General features: G+C 41.4%; 1 protein-coding gene across 3 annotated transcripts in view; it reads left to right on the top strand.

Annotated features, from left to right (window-relative positions):
• Positions 1 to 19,483, top strand: part of GLRA2 (glycine receptor alpha 2) — a 191,545-nt gene that overhangs the window by 141,706 nt on the left and 30,356 nt on the right. For all 3 annotated transcript variants that reach the window (XM_019746238.3, XM_019746239.3, XM_088794847.1), the window contains one exon: positions 15,364 to 15,513. In XM_019746238.3, the coding sequence (XP_019601797.1) occupies positions 15,364 to 15,513 (150 nt within the window). The remainder of the gene's footprint in view (positions 1 to 15,363; positions 15,514 to 19,483) is intronic.

Consider the following 19,483-nt stretch of genomic DNA (forward strand, 5'->3'; position numbering starts at 1 on the left):
AAGATAGAATGAATTATATATTCAAAAATTTTTGAAAGATCAATGTACCCTACGCAACATACATAATAGTAATTTTTGATGGTGACAACATGCTTCAGAATATTAGAGAAAACTGGGAAAAATTATGCAAATTTAGTATTTTCATAATGTTACTCATAAACGAAATGCCTTCAACATTACCACCATGAGTCATAATACTGGATAAAGCTCAACAAAAGTTTATGGAAAAGATCAAATTCAATTATGAATTATAAAAGCATAAATGAATCTCTAAGTAGCATTTGAGAGAATATACAGTTTGCATCCTGTTTATCTAAAATTCCACAGGAATGATTTTGCCCAGTTTTCTGAAATTAACATTTGGGGATTTAAAGGTAAAACTGAGCCATTTCAGAACAAAGGATAATTTTAAAACAAGCATAGTAGCAGGAAAGCTTGCCCCTCATCGATATCATTGATTTCAAGATACTGTAGTTGCCCGAAATTTTTCAAGTGCTTCCATCTAGGAAGAAGTCACACGAGACTGAGTCTCACATTTAACTTTAATGAAGATCCTAAATTGGATGAAACCATTAATTAATCTAACTAATTTGCAGTACTCTAATGGCAAGGTGGGAGCACAAGAGGTCAACTCTACTGTGAGGACAAGAGTTAACATGTTTGAGCATTTACAAAGTACCAGGCCCATTTCTAAGCACTACTCACTTATTATTTCATGATTATCTCAATCCTTACAGCAAACCTATGAGATGGGTTCCATTATTATCCCCATTTTTCAGCTGAGAAACCTGAGGCACAGAGTGATTACACATCTTGCCCAAGGTGTACAGCTAGGAAAAGGCAAGGCCTGATTTGGATCCTCAAAGTTGAATACTGGTACTAATGGGTTTTACCACCACGCCCACCCAGCACTGATTGAGGGCATAGCTAGTATCTATTTCCTATACCTCTATAAAACAGGTTGCTCAAGGACAGTAACCAAATCTTGTCTTTGTGTTTCTCTCAGCATCTCACATATGGGCAACAGTTTACAATGATTTGTTGACTGACTGCTAAAAATACGCAATTCATTTTGGGACCCTATATCTATATATACAAAGGCAACAAGAAATTGAGATGACAATTTAAGGGATTCCAGAGAAAAGGAACCTTATAATGGAATGCTTTGGAATACAAATTATCCAGTTTTACATTCTATGTTGATCAAAATATAGAGAACACTTATTAATTCAGACTGCCACGGATAGTGCTTAGCTTGAGTTGTAATATATGATTAGATCAGGAGTTCATAAAAATGTTTTTTTTTCTGTGAAGGGCTAGATAGTAAATATATTAGGCTTTTTGGGCTGTAAGGTCTCTGGTGCAAATACTCAACTCTACCATTGTAAACAGAGACTAGAGAGCCATAGACAATATGTAAATGAATGGGTATGGCTGCGTTCTAATTAAACTTTATTTACAAAGAAGTTAGCAGGACAGGTTTTACCCAGGGGCAGTACTTTGCCAATCCAGGATTCCAGCATAGATAAATTAATTTTGAATAGCTACTTTATACATGTTCAAGCAGGGAGCCTACTTGGATGTGTAGATTAAAAATAAATATATTATGCTTCTTAGTCTCTTTACAATTTTCATAAAAATATAGGTAACATACAATATATTAGTTTCAGCTGTACCCATAGTTATTCAACATTTATATACCGAGAGAAGTGATCACCATGATAAGTCCAGCAACCATCTGACACCGTACTACGCTGTACAATATTATTGACTATATTCCCCATGCGGTGCATTACATCCCCATGACTCACTTGTTTTATACCTGGAAATCTGATCCTCTTATTCCCCTTTAGCTTTCCCCCATCCCCTTTTTAATTTTTCAATTACAGTTGACGTTCAATATTATATTAGTTTCAGGTGTACAGCATAGTGGATAGACATTTATATAATTTAAGAAGTGACCCCCCTGACTAGTCTACTACCCACCTGGCCTTATGCATGGTTATTGCCATATCATTGACTATATTCCCTATGCTTTGCTTTACATCCCCGTGACTATTTTGTAACTATCTATGTGTACTTCTTAATCCCTTCACCTTCTTCACCCAGCTCCCCAACCCCCTCCCACCTATCACCCCAATAAATATAGTACCTATGTGACACTATACATAATTACAATATTATTGACTGTGTTCCTTATGTTATATTAAGGTTCTTATTCTCTTATACTGATTAATTATCCTCACAGATAGCTTATCTATTATTTTTAACTAAACTTTGCTCTTTAAAAAGTCCAAAAATAAACCAACAAATTTTAACCAACTTCTGGGTTCGTGAGGCCCGAAGTAAACAATTTGTCTCTCAGCTCTCGCCCTCCCTCTCCTAGAGATGACATTTATTAGTTATCTATTGCTGCACAACAAATTACCCTCCTCCCCCCACACTCACTGGCTCAAAGAACAACATTTTAATCTCACAGTTTCCAGGAACAACTTAACTGGGACCTCTGTCCCAGGGTCTCTCAGGAGGCTAAAATCAAGGTGTCAACTGGGAGTGCAGGCACACTTGAAGCCCCAACTAGAGAAGGAGTCAAGGGTATGAATAACAGGGTAGGAATCACTGGGAGCCATTTTAGAAGGCAGCCTCCCATGCACTATTCCAACTAAGTCTGCATTGATCTTTTAGTGTAATGCTGTTAACATTTTAAATTGATGTCCTGTCAACAGGAGTAATTTGTACCTTCATACTTTCTACATCCTTAGAGGCTCAAAATATAACTGGGACTCAATCTCCCTAAGAAACTTCATACCTAGCATGGAACAGCTTATTTATATGATGTTTCTGCAAATAAGGTGCTCCAGTTATTTCCCTGACCCCAGGGGGTTGGTATATGCTGAATAATTCTTGCATCATATTAGATAGGAAATGTTCGTTTTTGTTATAGTTACATAATTCTAATTTCATCCATCTAAAACTAGCTGTGCAGAGCAAAAAGGGAAGTGATGGGTGCTAAATTACATGAGTAATATAGATCCCAAATTGATTTCATAGCTACCTCATCAGATTAGTTTTTGAACCATATCGACACCCCATTCTCACTGCTGATGTGCAAACCAGCCAGATATAGGGATCTTGTCAATAAGAAAGGAATTTTTCGGAGGATGTGTGGCTTGTTTGCCAACCTTATTCTGAATGGTGCATGGTGAGGCACACATCATTTTTGTGTCAGCCTTCCCTGACCTCATATTGGGTTTGAGTCATTTCTTTCAGTAAACTGCAGACTCTACAACAGGTATTTAGATGCAGATAGTTCATTTGAAATATAGTCTCAGAAAGGTCAAGTGAGAGTGTGTGGAGCGTAACCAAGGAAAGGAGAAAAGCCAATCAAGTGTATTATTACTCAATTGGTTACCATCCATGGAGGGCAACTAGGGTTCAGTCCTGCTGGGGATCCTCTGAAAAACCATACAGAATTCTCATCAGACTTGTCCCACCAAATAACCAGAAATCGGGGGTCTTTATACACCAACTCCCACCCGTTCATGGCTGAGGCCTCCCCCTGGGAGTGTTCTAGGCTTCCTTGCATGCAAGTTGAGAAAGTTATTCAAGAGCCAGAAAAATCTCTTAAGCAGAAAAGCAGAGGGGCACAAGGGCTTGGTGTGAATTGCTGATGGTTTACAGGAGACTTTCCCACTAAATCTCCCGGTGAACTCAGTGCATCTGCTACAAATAGTCTTATACATGTAAATGTTTTTCATCAGTACAATTTGTTTCTAAGGAAGGAATTCATCATTTTAGGCAAGTTCTGCCTGGCACACAGAGGCACTCAATGAATTTGCATTATTGGATGACACTGAAGGCACAGCAGAGGGCCGGAAGGCTAGTGCTGGGACCCACGGTCGCGGTCACCCTGAGACTCGGACCCCATCCTGCTACTGACTTAGTTTCCTCTCTCATCACTTTCTCTTTCCTCTGAGTCACAGAATCATAGAACTGCAGAAACCTTGTATATTTTCAAAAAGGATCCTGAAGCCCAGAAAGGTGAAGCGATGGGGCCAAGTCGGCCAGTGGCAAAGCCAAGACCCACAGCGCTGGCATAACCTCACAGCTCTCTCCATCACAGCCCTGCTGCCTCCTCCTAGTTTATAGAATCCTACAGGATTGATTTCCACCAAGGGACTCAGATTCATCTAAAGTCTCTGAAGCAGATATGCGCAAGTGATATATTAGAAACTGATGTGTTCAATGAGCCCAATCAAAATCTTTTCGCATTTACAACTTTTTTTAGCAGTCAGTACACCTCCATACTGAAATAGAGTAATGCCTCCTGATGGCACGGCCTTTTTCATTTCTTCAGAGAGCTTGCACGTCTATTTGTGTCATTTTATTCAAGAGGCCATAGGATTCCTTTTTAATTAGTAACAGACTCCTGCAGGCTAATATCTACTGCAAATAAGTATGTAATTATTAGTGGGTGATTTGTGCTTCTGGTTTTAGTGGTGAGGAGAAAGGCATGGAGATGCCTTGCATCAAAATGCTGCTCAGCTACAGGAAATGGTCACTGTGGAGGCCGGATCTTCGTTCATTTACAGTAAGAAAAAGTGAAATCACCAGCCCAGCCAGAGGCTTTAGTACCACATGAATTCCCAACCTTGGATTGACCTGCAGCTCCGCTTGTTGTTTCCTCCTCCCCACACGTAACGTGGGGCACGATGGGGGCCTGAAATCTGTCCATTTTTACCTTACTTTGGATGCTATGAAACAGTAGGTAGCTGATTCGCTTCAAGAGCTTTAGGTTAGCACGCACCAGGCATGAGTGCCCAGGGTCTCATGCGAAGGAGGGACGGTTTCTGTCAGGGTGGCCTCATGGAGAAGCCTCACCAACCTGCTGCCTCCACTTGTGAGCTCACATTCAAGTACAGAGCTGATGCGGAACCAGGCCACAGGCAAGGGGTGGTGCGGTCAAGTTTCTTGGCCACCACTGACTTTGCCACTCAGTGAAGTAACTATCTCATGCTATATTCTCAGTTGCAAAATATTCTTTGGCCCTCCACCAAAGAAACACTTGTCCTTGTTCCCAGGATGCAATACTGCAGTGCTCAGAGGCTTCAGGGGCACAGTGGCGAAGCTTAGCACCTGGAGAAGTCTCTTTGTACCCCGGAGTCCTCACAGGACTCTAGGTGTTCTTGAAGAAATGGCTTCTCTATCACTGAACTGGGCTTCCAAAGGCTGCCACCGTTTTGTAGCCCAGAATCACCCATTCCTTACCTATCTTACCTACCTACCGGCCATCTCAGACTCAGGACACACCATCATGATTGCTGTGGGACAGTGAAGAGCCTACACACCCTCACTTGGCACTGGCCTGCCCACTCACTGATAAAGTTCTGGGTTTCAGAAATGCTTGGCGGGGAGAGGCTTGGCCAGTGCTGCCCTCCTGATCTGGCCCCATCTGCTCTAGGGAGCATAGCCAACTTGGAAGTCATGTCAGCAGGCCCAGCCTGGGAAGTGGGGACTCCTCAGCTTTTCCATACTCCGCCTCCCATGAAGCCCCCTCTCTGGGGAAGCCCAGATGAGAAGCAGGAGAAAAACCTTTGTCATCACAATAAGCCCTCTCCGTCATTCCAAGGCCTTTTACTCAGCCTTAGTCCAAAGAACAAGACTGGACTGTTTTCATTAGACTTCCCTCCTTCCTTCCTTGCTCACAAGTATGACATTTGAGCCTGGGGGTGGGGGGGAGGGGAGCAGTAAATAAAGAAGTGCAAACAGCACTTGGTGCTGACTCAGACAGCAAACGAAGAACAGTGCGATTAGCTGGTCAGCTTTAATCATTCGTTTTCATAGTATCTGCCTGGCTGCAGGTGCAACTGCACTGCTGCTTCTTACCTGCCACCCCATGGCATGCTCTTTCTCACCTCTCACCTCTCACATCAGATGTTGTCATCTGATGAAACCACAGTCTCTGAGAAATTCTCCTGACTCACTCCCCAGAGAGGGAGGTTTCCACAGGGGTCGACAGGCCAGAAAATCCCAGAGTGTGGCGGCAAGCCAGAGGAGACGTGAATAGCCGCTCAACCACTCTCTCTGTGTGATCTTGGCAAAGTTAACGAGTAAACTCAGTTTTCTTTATATATATATATATATATACATATATATATATATATATACATATATATATATGTGTGTATGTATATATATATGTAAGTATATATATGTGTATATATATATATATATGTGTGTGTGTGTGTATATATGGAGACAACTCATAGAGTTGTCTTGTTGCAAGCTTCCTGTTGATGGTGGTGATGGTTTGTTGTTTTGTTTTGTTTCTGTAACAGCATAGCTCAGCCCCCCTGACATACAGGAGTACTCGCTGCAACGAGGTTCCATTTTATGTGAACTTAACTCATGTGAATTTGAACTAGGGCAATAGAAAAACACTAACAGTCTTGCTGCATGCATAGAACGCGAAATACAACTGATTCTACTTTACATTTTTTGCTCTAGGGAAAATTGCCTTGAATTACTCAAGTTTCGAATTATGCAATGTTTTCAAGAGCTCATCCCTGGCAAACCAATGTGACTGAGTATCTACAATCTGCCAAATGAGTGTTAAGATTAATATAAAGTATTTTATTCACTCCCTCAACAACCCCGTGACACTGGAATCCTTGGGCCCTACTTCAATATGAGGAAACTGAGATTCCAAAAGGTTAAGTAATTTTCCCAAGTTCACTGGCCATTCGGCTAGGATTCAAATCCAAGTTGGCCTGGCCCCAAAGCTGTTCATTTGCTTCCTTTCTTTCCCAATACCCACCCCCAACACACACACACGCATGTGTGCACGCACTGACTACACAAATCTCTACTGAGTAGAACATCGGCTGATTATCCCCCAAAGCCTGTGCTTGTCTTTCCAGTACTAAGATAATCCAATTGGCCCCTTTCATCATTCTGTTTGTTTTTACACTACTGGGCAATTTGCTCCCGGCTCCCTCTCCCTCCTCACTCCTGCTCTGGTTTGAGAAGCAATATACTGCACTTGTGTTGTCATTGAAGGTGCAGCCACAGGAAGGAGACTAGGGAAGGAATCAGCATTCCTATCCGTCAGCTGAGAATGTGGTGACACAGGGGGCAGATGCAGCACAGGGGAGAAGATGCCCCAGGCCTGCTTCCTCCCCTTCCTCCAGATGCCACACCCCCCTCGTCTTGGCTTCCTCCCCCAGGTGCCTGCATTGGTAGAAGGCTGACACTGGGGGAGGAGGGTACCTTTATGCAGATTATACCAATGGTATCTCTAATGGTCCATATCACCAGTATTCCTCAGGTATTCTGAGACTGGCACTTCTACCCTTCTTTTACTTCTCCACTCACAAAATTCACATGGGGAGTGTGCTCTGGCAGGCTACTTTGAATTTTTTTGACCCCCATAATGGAGAGGAATAATATCAGCTAATGAGGCCTGTGTGCCACCCAACAACCAACAAGCTAAGTGGTCCCCTAAGGTTGTTCAGATCCTGTCCTGATGAAAGTGTTGTGATCTAAGGAGCACCATTTGTAACTAGTTGGCTCCTGCAGATACCAGGCTAGGAAGCACTGCCACCCAATGGCTGTTTCTGCAAACAGCATCCTCAGAAGAGTTGTGTTGACTCACTACCCCAAACCCAACCAGAGTGTAAGACATGAAGAGAAAATGGAGTGGGAGTGGTGACACTGGGTAGGCCAGGTAGTCAGTGCTGCCACTGTCCCTCTCTGCCAAGGACATCTGATTTTTCTGGCATTAAACAGCAGATATGAGCTCTTTAATTAGGCAATAAAGATAGCAAGTTGGCAGTGGAATTATAAAGATAAAATTGTACACCGTGAATCTTTGGCACTAGGATTCATTCAACTGTCTATATTTTTTTCGGCTATTTTTACAGTGACTGAATGTAGGTAAGAGACAAAACGGAAAATCAAAGCCAGAATTCTCATTTCTACCTTGGTTGATGACTAGCTGTATAGGATTTAGACATGCATTTAATAAACTTATTTTTCTCTCCCATAAAATGAGAATGGAGAGGGTGGTGGTGTACTTAATCGTGCTGAATAATAGTATTGATGGGAGCTATAAAGGCTTCTGTTCCATGTAATGGAAGCACAGGTCAGTCTACTGTGACCAACAGGTATCTTTCATTTCAGCAGCTGCAATAATCAGGGTTAATTAAAATTTTTCCTTCTAAATTAGATAAAAAGAAATTGTACTGTACAGAGCGAAAAAACTGCTATTCTGGTTTAGCAATGGTTTCCATGCACAGTTGGTGGATAATTAAATACTGACTCAAGCAGGTGGGTGTGAAAGGGCATTCCGCTTAACGACAGAAAATTACCTTAGTATTTTGAGATTGCCCTACAAATTTCATTTTGTTGCTTTTCTATTTAAAAATACTTGGTTGATCAGTCATGTGTAATTTTTCTCCACTGTAGAGAACTTCTCAATAGACATGTTCGTAGCCAATCCTCCCTGATTGGCTGCTGGAGGAATGTCACAGCTCTCTGGGGTCAGCCTAGGGGCTTGGAATGAGGATCTATTTCAGTTGGCACATTGTCGCATAGGAGTGCCTTGCCCATGAGGGCTGGAGAGGGCATCCAAGCTGTAGGAACAGTTAGGCAATCCTATCCAATGATGATCTACTCTTCTGTGCTGGGAGAAACACCAGGTAGAATATGGCTCAACCCACAGGTAAATTAAAAAAGAAAATGGCCTGACCCATGAACTGGCTTCATGACACAGGAAATGGTATAGTTTTTTAATACAAACAAAAACAAATTATGGGACTAAAGTAAATAAATTCATGGCTTGATTTTCCATTATATATATAATATTTATTAATTATATATATACACATATACATAATATATTCTATGACCTGAATATACAATTAATGAAAAATAGCCTCAAGAAAACTTGCTAAAGTTTTTTTTAATGCCCAGATAGTGTTGAAATTACATTAATGGAAATGTCAACATGATACCACAAGTGAGCAATGAGCTAAACTCCACTATCTAACTTGATCTGTTCAAGTATCAGCTAAACGTTTCTTTAGTACCACAAAAACCTAAACCACTCAACTGGCGCTACTTTTTCACCAGATATGTTTGTAAACTACATGAATTGTAAAGTCATGAGAATAATAAGCATTCTTTTCCTTAGTGAAAATAAATCAAGAGTAATCTGGACATCATCAGCTACCAGCTTTAAAAGACCTAAGCTAATTTTTTTCCTTTTGGTAGCTGAGTCTTCATATAAAGCAGTGATTATGAAAAGAATCTGAATTTGTATATGGTTTGAATAATGTGTCGATCAACAGAAACTATGGGGCACTTACTGTATGTACAAAGATTTGTCCTTGGTGGCACAGATACAAAAGACATTACTGTATCTTTATCCTCCAAGTATCCTATCCTTCAGTTGGGTGGATAAAACATGCATGCATGAAGCATACTACACTGGATGATCCTAACTGTAAGTGCATTACAAATTCTAAAGATGGGTAAGACCACTGTGGGCTAGCACAGGCAGAGAAAGCATCCCTCTGGAGATGGAATTTAAGCTATTCCTTGAGAAATTCTCTGGAAATACACAGGTATAGAAAAGACAGGAAGAACTGCTATGCTGGGAAAAGAGTGTAGACCAGGATTTCTCACCCTTAACACAATGAACATTTGGGGCTGGGACAATTCTTTGTCATGGAAGCTATCTTACGCATTGTTGGCTGTTTAGCAGTATCCTTGGCATCTACCCACTAGAAGTCAGTGGTAAAACCCAGCTCCCCAGCTGGGACAACCAAAAACATCTTCAGACATTGTGAAAGTCCTCTTAGGGTATCATCACTCCCAACTGCAAACCACAGGAGTGGACACTGATACCTGAGTTGGGGCGTGGGAGCGTTCTCTGTCTCAAAATTACTGACATTTGGGGATGGATGACTCGTCATCGTGGGCGCTGTCCTGTGCATTATCGGATATTTAGCAGCATTCCTGGCCTCTACCTACTAGATACCAGTAGCACCTCCCCCTGGTTGTGACAACCAAAATTATCTCCGGACATTGCCAAATGTCCCCTGGGCTGCAAAATCATACCTACTTGAGACACACTGGGATTCTCTGTAGGAATGGACTTGGCTTCCTCAGGGGTAAGTAGAATTGCTTAAACAAAGTACAAGGTTTGTGTTAGGAAAGAGTAGAATAACATTGAATAACTAGGGTGGACACATGCTGTGTGAGATCTTGGATACTAGAGCCCGTAATAGGCAGCCAGAGTAGTTCTTAAGCAGGTGTGTTGCAAAATAAAATTGGAGTTTTAAATTTAATCTTGCAGAAGCAAAAGGATAAAGTGCCACGGGAAGGAACTGAATACATGGGGTTCAGTTTGGAAGTTGTCATAATAACCAGGTGTAAGTGTTGATGGCCAGAGTTGTAATGACATCTCTGGAATGGAGACAAAAGAATAAACCCAAGGGTGCTTTGCAGAAAGAAATGGTGAGCTTTTGCAACAGACTGAATATCAGAGATAAAGGCAAGGAAAGAACCAAGGGTGAAACGAGGGTTGCTAGTGAGAAGAAAGATTCAAATGAGATGAGTGGGAAGGAGGGGCATTTAATGAGTTTGATTTTGCAAATGCTAAGTGCAAGCATTTTAGAATTAGCACAGGAATGCTGGCGAGAGGTCAGGTCTGAGTGATGGATTTAAGAGTGTTGGAAACATAAAATCCTGAAATCTCTGTGGCTTAATACAATAAAAGTTTTTTTCTCATTCACTGTGGAGTGCGTGGCCCTGGGTCTTTTAGGGATTCCAGCTTCTTCCACTTTATGGCACTGCCATCGTAAATGGGTGACATCCAAGGTGGCTGCAGAAGGATTAAGTCCCAAGTACCCAGTGGGAGACTTTAGAGGTCCTGAAGTGGCATATATTCCTTCTGCCCACATTCTACTGGGGATCCAACTGAACTGGAAAATCTAGGTTATTGGTGTCCCAAGAAGAGGAAAAGGGATTCATGAGAACTTGGCCAATCTCTGCTATAGGACACACACACACACACACACACACACGAAAACTATAGGAGTGGATGGATTCATTGAGGACGTGAACACAAAAGTGAAAACGGAAGAGGAAAGAGTACAAGGAACACAAATAACAAAAAGAACAACATCCAGCAAAGGATTCAGAGATGTTAGAAAGCTTGGAAGAGAACCGGACCTGTGTAGAGAATGGCAAGAGGAGGGGAGGTAAATTTCTATAAGGAAGAAAAATGTCTGCTTTTGCTAAGACTCCTGCTTTTGGGAACAAAGAAATTCACAATTACTAGAAAAGGACTTACACATCAATCCCCCACCTCAAAACCATCATCAGGTTAGTTTTACAAGCAGTCTGAAACTCAAACCCCTCTGCCTGGCCTTCAAGGTGCTGGCCCAGCCTATTTGCCCACATCTCACCATGCACTTCCCAGGTACCCAGCATGCCCCGGTCCCTGGGTTGTTAACCATCCCCGAGCCCACCTACTGTCTCTCATCTTCATGGCTTTGCTTTTACAGCTTCTTCCACCCATCAAAGTCCTGGCTTTCCTCAAGTCCTAAGTCAAAAGCCACGTCATCCAGGAATGAAGGCTTTTCTGATTTTTCCTGTTCAACCTCCCCAGATTCCATCAATCTTTTGATCTTTCCTCTACTTGGGCACATTGGGCTATCCACTTTGCATCTATCAGTTATATGTTCACTTGACTGTCTCCCTCAGTAGACCATGGGTTTCTCTAGTATCAAGCAGGGCCACTAGGAGCTACAACCCCAGGACAAACCAAACACTATAGTCTAGTTCAAGGGTTGGCGAACGTTTTCTGTAAGGGCCACATAGTAAGTACTTTAGGCTTTGCAGGTCATATGGTCTCTGTCACAATGCCTCAACTGTGCCATTTTAGTGCAAAAGCAGCCATAGACAACATGTAAATGAATGTGTATGGATGTGTACAATAAAACTTTATTTATAAAATAAATAAATGTGGTGGGCCAGATTTGACCCATAGGCCATAATGTGCTGCTCCCTGACCTATATGAATGATACTTTCTGGAGCACAGTGAGAATGGGGTTTCCTAGAGTGTAGTCTGGGAAGTCCTAGAAAGAATCGCTGTGTATCTTACTTATCCTTACACCTTCTGTCTCATCTCCCCCTAGTACAGTACCTTCCACATAGTAGGCCTGCAGGGTTTATTTTTCTAAATTAAATATGCCTGCAAGTCATAATAGCATTTGAGAGCTTAATTACCTTTGAAAAATGTTGCAAGATTGTAGTAAAGCAGTTCAGGAAGGGATCCTGTAAGCCCAAGAATCATAAAAAGAATGTGATGGAAAGATGTGAGCTGAAAACATCTAAGGATTAGCAGTCAAAGAGAGAGAATCTGACATCAGAGCTGGGTAAAAGCAACAAAAAGACATTTCGACCCTGAGAGACCAACACCAAGGGACATCACACTGTATGTAATGGATGTCTCACAACACCCTCTCAATCCCTGTGAATAATGCATTTAATAACAGCACTTCAATGCTGGAAAGATGTTCGTGATTTGGAGGAAACTCGGAGACCAACCAAAATGATTAAGAGACGGAAAGGCTTCATTTATGAGCAGCTATAACAGAAGCCAAATACGTGCTTGGCCTTCTGACAGCCAGAACGAGATGGGGAAATGGTTTACAAATGACTGAATGCTGTAAACACTAGGAAGGGGAGGAAGGACAGTCAGCTCAATTGGACTTAGCTCTTGGGATGGACCTATCTCAGGCATTGGCAAATTCCTTTCATTATTGGGTCTTAAAATATTTATGGGCCATCTGAATAATATATAACTGGGAATGCTGTGATTGGTAATGTTCTATTATAATAGGATTTAATTATTATTATAATTAAATATTCTATTATTACAATATAATGCTGTGATTGGTAATGTTCTATTATTACAATAGAGCAAATACAAGACAAATTATCGCTTATTAAGGAAAGAAACATTCCAGGAATGCTAGGCGTGCCGAGAGAATTAAAATGCACTAATAGTTGATTCTTAGAAATATCAAATATATGCAATTGTGGGTAATGTTACATAGTACACCATTATTTAAATTAAAGCAAAAAAATGGAAAGATGGCCAGATATATCCTTCCTCCCATCGTTCAATCATTTATCCATCCATCCCACATATCTAATGCTCACTGACTATTTGCCAGATCTTATAGTCTAGTGGTGGGGTTAGGGAAGCGGGCAGACTAAGAAAGAACAGCAGAGAGGTTCAACAGAAAGTGATAAGGGAGCAAAGAAAAGTGGCCCTAACCCAGACGGGAGAGAGCAAGAATGGTTAGGGAGGCTTCCCAGGGGAGTTGGTATCTGAGCCAAGCCCTGAATGATTCTGAGATGTCTGTTAATCAGAAGGAATAAGAACAGCATCCCAGGTAAGAAGAGTGATAATTCACGGTGCTAAAGATGACAAAGTATTGGCCCACTTTGTCACAACTTACGTGGGACTGACAAGTCGTTCTGATTCACTGAGACAAACAGTTTAAGGAAGGGGGTAGCCTTAAAAATAATAATTGGAATATATTAAGCTTGTGGGTGACTTTTATTTTCCTTGTTGATTTTTCTGTCTTTTCCAAAATTTCTCCATTAACAAAATCATACCCTTATGTAGCCAAATAATTGCGAACATTTACATAGCACTTATTCTGTGCCAGCCACTATTCTAAGTGCTTTGCATATATTAAGTGATTTTATCCACATAATTCTACAAGACAGGTACTATTACTGTCCGGTATACAGATAAGGAAGGGGGCAGAGAGAGGTTAAACAACTTGGCAAAGTTATAGAGACCAACAGGAACAGAGCAGTGTTTCTAACTGAGGCATCTTGCTCTGGAGTCTGCTTTTACATCCTCTGTGCTGCGACTAAGTCAACAGCCTACTTTCTTATCATTTATTCCCATAATCCCAGTCTAAAAACTGATCTAACAAATAATCATGGATACAGTCAAATATTTGGAGGGAAGAATGTTCATAGCTCCCAAATTACTGTAGCAAAAACTAAAACTAAAAATCACCTAAATGTCTTATAATATAGACTGACTGATCATGGTATGGACCCTTATGCAAGCATTGGAAATTATGATTTAGAAGAAAGGTAAATGACACAGGAAATGCTCACTATAAAGGTGAAAGGGAAATGCAAGATACAAACTGTGTATCCGGAAAGTAAATCCACTAGTCAGACTGGGTCCCCATTCCAATCTTAGCTCTGCCACTTACTAGCTTTGTGACCTTCGGTAATAACCCCTCTGTATTCCAGTTTCCTCCTCAGAAAATGGGGGTAATACAGTTTGTGTGATGGTTAGAAAATTGGTACACCTAAAGTGCTTAAAATACTGGTTGGCAAGCACTCAGTGTCAGCTATCAAAAATTAGGAAACCCTATTTAAAAATTAGGACTAGATAGTACACATCCAGCTGGCAGTTTGATAAGCATCCTTTGTAGTCTGGGGTCCAATAGATTATAACTTTATCTAGTTACTTTCCCCCTTATCTTAAAAAAGAAATAATTGGAAGTTGAGTGAGATGAGGGTCACTTTCCATCCCAAATAAAAAGTATTTGCTTTCAGAATCTGCTTTATCAAATTGTAAGTTGTACTAAATACTCAAGCAACCATTGAAGGGTTATACAAATTTGCTTCTTAACTATTAGGTCGGTGCAAAAGTAATTGTGGTTTAAAAAGTTAAAAATAATTACAAAAACTGCAATTACTTTTGCACCAACCTAATAGCTACCTTCCAAGGCAAGAGCACTGATGTTTTATTTTGGTTCAATATTCTTGAATTGTGAGAGTTTAAAACCATTTATGAAATGTGTTTTCATGCCAGTTAGGGTCAACAAATCAGTGAAAATGACAGATTGGTATTTGAAGGGCCCAAGACCCTACCTAGTTTATTTCTCATCCAAGTTTTAGAATTAACTTAATTATATTCATTTTTAAATGTTAAGAAAAAATAAAAGGAAATGAGCAGTTTCGAGAATCATGTCCACTCTATTTTACCTTGAAGTTTTGTTTTTCTTTTTTTTCATCGAGGAAATTCTTGCAATCATCTTTGGAGCTATTCTCAGGGATGAGGCTATATGAGCAAGCGGGCTACACTGAGAGAGATGGAACAAGGGCCCAGGGTGGTGGGGGCGGGGAGGGCAGGGCTGTACCTCTCACTGCTCTGCCCAGAATCTACAAATCAGCTTATTCCGCTGCTCACAACATTAGCAACCTAGTCTCCCCACAAGTTTCATGACGCCTCTCTCTCCGTCCCTCAGGTCTCCTATGTCAAAGCGATTGACATCTGGATGGCGGTGTGCCTCCTGTTTGTGTTTGCCGCTTTACTGGAATATGCAGCAGTGAATTTTGTCTCCAGGCAGCACAAGGAGTTCCTGCGGCTGCGGAGAAGACAGAAGAGGCAGAACAAGGTACAGCTGCCCCTCAGGGCGCATAGTCAGGTAGAGCGTGAGGTAGTGAAGCAGGCAATGGGATTCAGGAAACAGAGGAGCACAGAATGGGCAAGAAGCTAAGCTTAAGCGTGGTGCTCATCTGTCCTACTCTACTGAATTACTGCTCAGGTCAGTCGTTTAAAATTGGGGCAGAGTTGTCACACTTGGCAAATAAAAATACAGGGTACACAGTTAAACTTGAATTTCAGATAAACAAGAAACAATATTTAGTACATGTATGTCCCAAATATGGCATGGGACATTCTGATATTAATAAATTAGTCATTGTTTATCTGAAATTCAAATTTAACTGGGAGCCCTGTGTTTTATCTGGCAACTCGAATTGAAGACATACTCAATCTGAGAAAATTACTTTAAAATGCTGTTGTGTTCAACATTGATAATTTGTATGTGTGTGTGTGTGACTGTATATACATAACTGCTTTAACTTGTTCACCAATTGCTCTGGTTTTATGTAAATAAGGTTCCTTCCCATGTTGATTGCAACTTGATAAATCCAAGCAGATGGGCTTCATCCTCTTGACTTAACTTTAATGCAGAAACCCAAACTTCACACTCTCCAGAGGTCTGAGGTAGGAAATACATGGCTCCAAATCTCCAGTTCAGTGGTTCCCAAGCTTGCCTGCACATTAGAAGAGCCTGTGGAACTTTCAAAAGTCCCAAATCGGGGCCACACCCCACACCAGTTAAATCCCAGTCTCAGGATGGAGCAAGGAGTCGGTATTTCTGAAGCTCCCCAGGTAATTCCAGTGCACAGACACATTTGGAAAGCACTGCTCTGGTAACGAAGCCAATTTCACAGAGGACACCAGAAGCCTTGCTCTTGTTTTCAGTTTCAGATGCTGGGAGAGAAACACGGCCTTTGATATGGAGAATGCTAGTGCCTGTAACAATATCATTACAATACTGAAGTTGAAATTTTATACACAGGAGATGAGAGATTGTTTTCAAAATCTCCCTCCCCCCAAATTGATAAATGAAACCTGCTGGTAAAGCCAGAGTTATATGCTATCCTATCAGATGTTTCATTGTGAAGCATAATGCTTGCAGATACCTAGGTGTACAGCTGAACATTTGCTGTGATTTAGATGTCGCTTAGGCTGACGACTGTGTACGTGTATAAGCTCACCGAGTTCTCACTATATCTACAATGTTCCTGCTCATACTCTGGGCTGGTATGCTGCTACCTGGCATCTTTCTCTTCCCTACCTCTCAGGAACATTTTGTCCTGCCACAGCCTGAGGAAACGGAAACGGAAACGGAAGCACATAGACACACTCCTTGTTGTACAGCGTTGAACACGCAGCCTTTCTCAATTTTCTCCTCCCTGTTGGTGATAACCATTTCTTCAACCTTGTCCACAGGAGTCTAGCACAAAGTGGCACAAGTTTCAGGTCACTGTGCCACCCAGGAAATCTTACTAGAATGTGAGGGTACTTCGGCACATAAATTATGTTCCCAGAATTCCCTGGATCAGCATAATAGGTGGCCACCGACTGCACGCTCTCCTAGACCAGAGATGGAAAATGAGTTTCATTTTGCTTCTCAATTCTGAATAATTGGGACGCTGTGGGGAGGATCCTTCGGCTGTATCTGTATCTAATCTTACCATAAGAATCACCTGGAGTGCTTGTTAAAAGTACAGATTCTTGTGTTCCACCCCAAAACCTTATGAATCAGAGTCTCCAGGGAGATCATTGTGAATTACTGTAGTACTTTTCACAAGAGTCCCGGTGAGTCTTATTATGATAAGGAGAGCTGGGGAAAATCTAGGCAGTATTAGAGCAGGTGGTAACGAATGAGAAAGACAAAGTAGTAAAACATGAGGTTGGAGGAAAAGCTAATTTCAGGTTCGTATAGATTTGGCAGACCAGTGGAAACAGATTTTATTCTGATTAAAATCCACTGGTTAGTTTCAACATAGCAAATATCGGGCTATGGAGTGGATAGTCCGTGGGGTCAGGTAGCAGCAGCAGATCAGTTAGGAAGCTATGATAGAAATATAGGTGAGACATATTGGTGGCGTAGACTATGGTATTGGTCATGGGAACAGAGCGAAGAGGTCAGATTCAAGATTCAATCCTTCATTCCACAAATACTTGCTTCCTACTATGTGCCAGCCACTATCGGCATCCTTAGAATATATTCAACAGGACAGACAAAACGCAATCCCTTGATGAAATTTATATCCCAGTGGTTTATCCTTTGGAGGTACAACTGACAGGCTATGCTGATGCATTTGATGTGGGAAGGCGAGGAAAAGAGGAATATGGCTTAGATGTTTGCATTAAACAACTGGGTCGGCAGTGTACCTTTTTAAGATGGGGACTACTGTGACAGAAGCAGATTTGAGGTAGTACTCAAAAGTCATATTTTGATGCTTTTAAATTGAGATGCCTAGGAGACATGCCAGTAGAGTGGGCAAGTAATTAGATATACATGGCATCTCTAGAGAGTCTCCCTTTGATGTCCACCACTGGCAGCCACGTCAGGTGTCCTCCTTGCTCCTCATTGGGATGCCTCAACTGTATCTTGCTTTCCTCCTTCCTCAAACCCAGCTCCTTTGGAGCCTCTGAAGTTCAAGTTATCCAACTTCATCACTGATTTCCCTTATCACTGCTGGTATCTACCGGCCTCCAGCCACACTCCTTACTAGTTAATGACTTTAGCGCCTACGTCACTATCAACCCAATTCTCTTCTTAATGTCACCTTTCCTGAAGGGTCTTCAATATCCATATGGATAACCTATCCCATCGTTGGCCTCCAAATTCCTGGACTGCCTTGCTGTCCATTTTTCCTCTCTTCAACCTTACCCATATATTTACATGATTGTACTCACTGCTTTGTTGTCTTAAAAAAATATTTGAGACATCCAAGCCTACATGTTTTTTATGGAGACGTTCTTGAGTTTGACCGTACATCTCAAAATGGCTGTACAAAATACGAAATTTAATTAGCAAAGAGTTGAGGGGAGGTGGGGAGCAAAACAAATCATGCTTGACCTTTGCAATCAAGGTTGTTATTTTCATTGATGATTGAATTTTGAAAAAAAGGAGTGCGAGACATTTCCAATTATTTGTCCCTTAGGATACGGCATCTTTCTCTCTAAGGCAGTGTTTTTCAAGTTTTCTGAGTCTGAACCATGATAAAAAAAAAAATAGTAACAAGAACTGACACTGCTCGAGTGCTTATTATATACCAGGAACTCTTCTGGGCACTTCTCATACAGTAATTGATTTAATCCCCACAACACCTGTGTGAGTAGTCTGATCACACAGCCTTACTTACCACAGAAGTCCTGGGCTTGCCTATTTTCCTGATGCCCTGTGTGATTTAGCATTTGTCCTGGATTATTCATTTTAAACACTTATGAATACTTGCATTAAAATAAACTGAGGTGGGTTTGGTTGACCTCCACCTTGTACACTCGGTGTCTGTCGTGACATGATCTTCTGGGGTGGGGGTATGCATGTGCAGTGCGCAAGTTCTCACTTTAACATGTGGTGAAAATAACCCTCATCACTATCCCTGACCTCTTCTCTTGACCCTTTCCAGAAGCAATGTCATAACTAACACTCTCTTTCCAAGATAGCTTGAAGGAAGCTTGCTGATCAAATGAAGTGTACTCAGACACAAGAGGCTGGGGACAAATGATTCTTTGTCTTGGTCTCTGTCGTTGGTGGGATTCTGCCGTCCTGCTGGCCACTTTGGTATCAGCTTTGGTCCATGACATGGCATGCAAAATCCATGAAGCCATCAGGCCACCACTTGTGGGGTCAGTGAAAAACATGGAAAATCATAGGTTCGGTGAACATGAAACAAACAAAATAGAGGCTAAGCAGTCTGTCTTGCTGTGGAACTCTCAATGTTCATGATTGAATCGGTTTGTGATTTTTCGCATGATATAAATCTGTAACTGTTTTGTTG

This window comes from Rhinolophus sinicus, chromosome 18, assembly GCF_057876585.1.
Source record: "Rhinolophus sinicus isolate RSI-liver-muscle chromosome 18, RSI-T2T, whole genome shotgun sequence".
Lineage (NCBI taxonomy): Eukaryota > Metazoa > Chordata > Mammalia > Chiroptera > Rhinolophidae > Rhinolophus > Rhinolophus sinicus.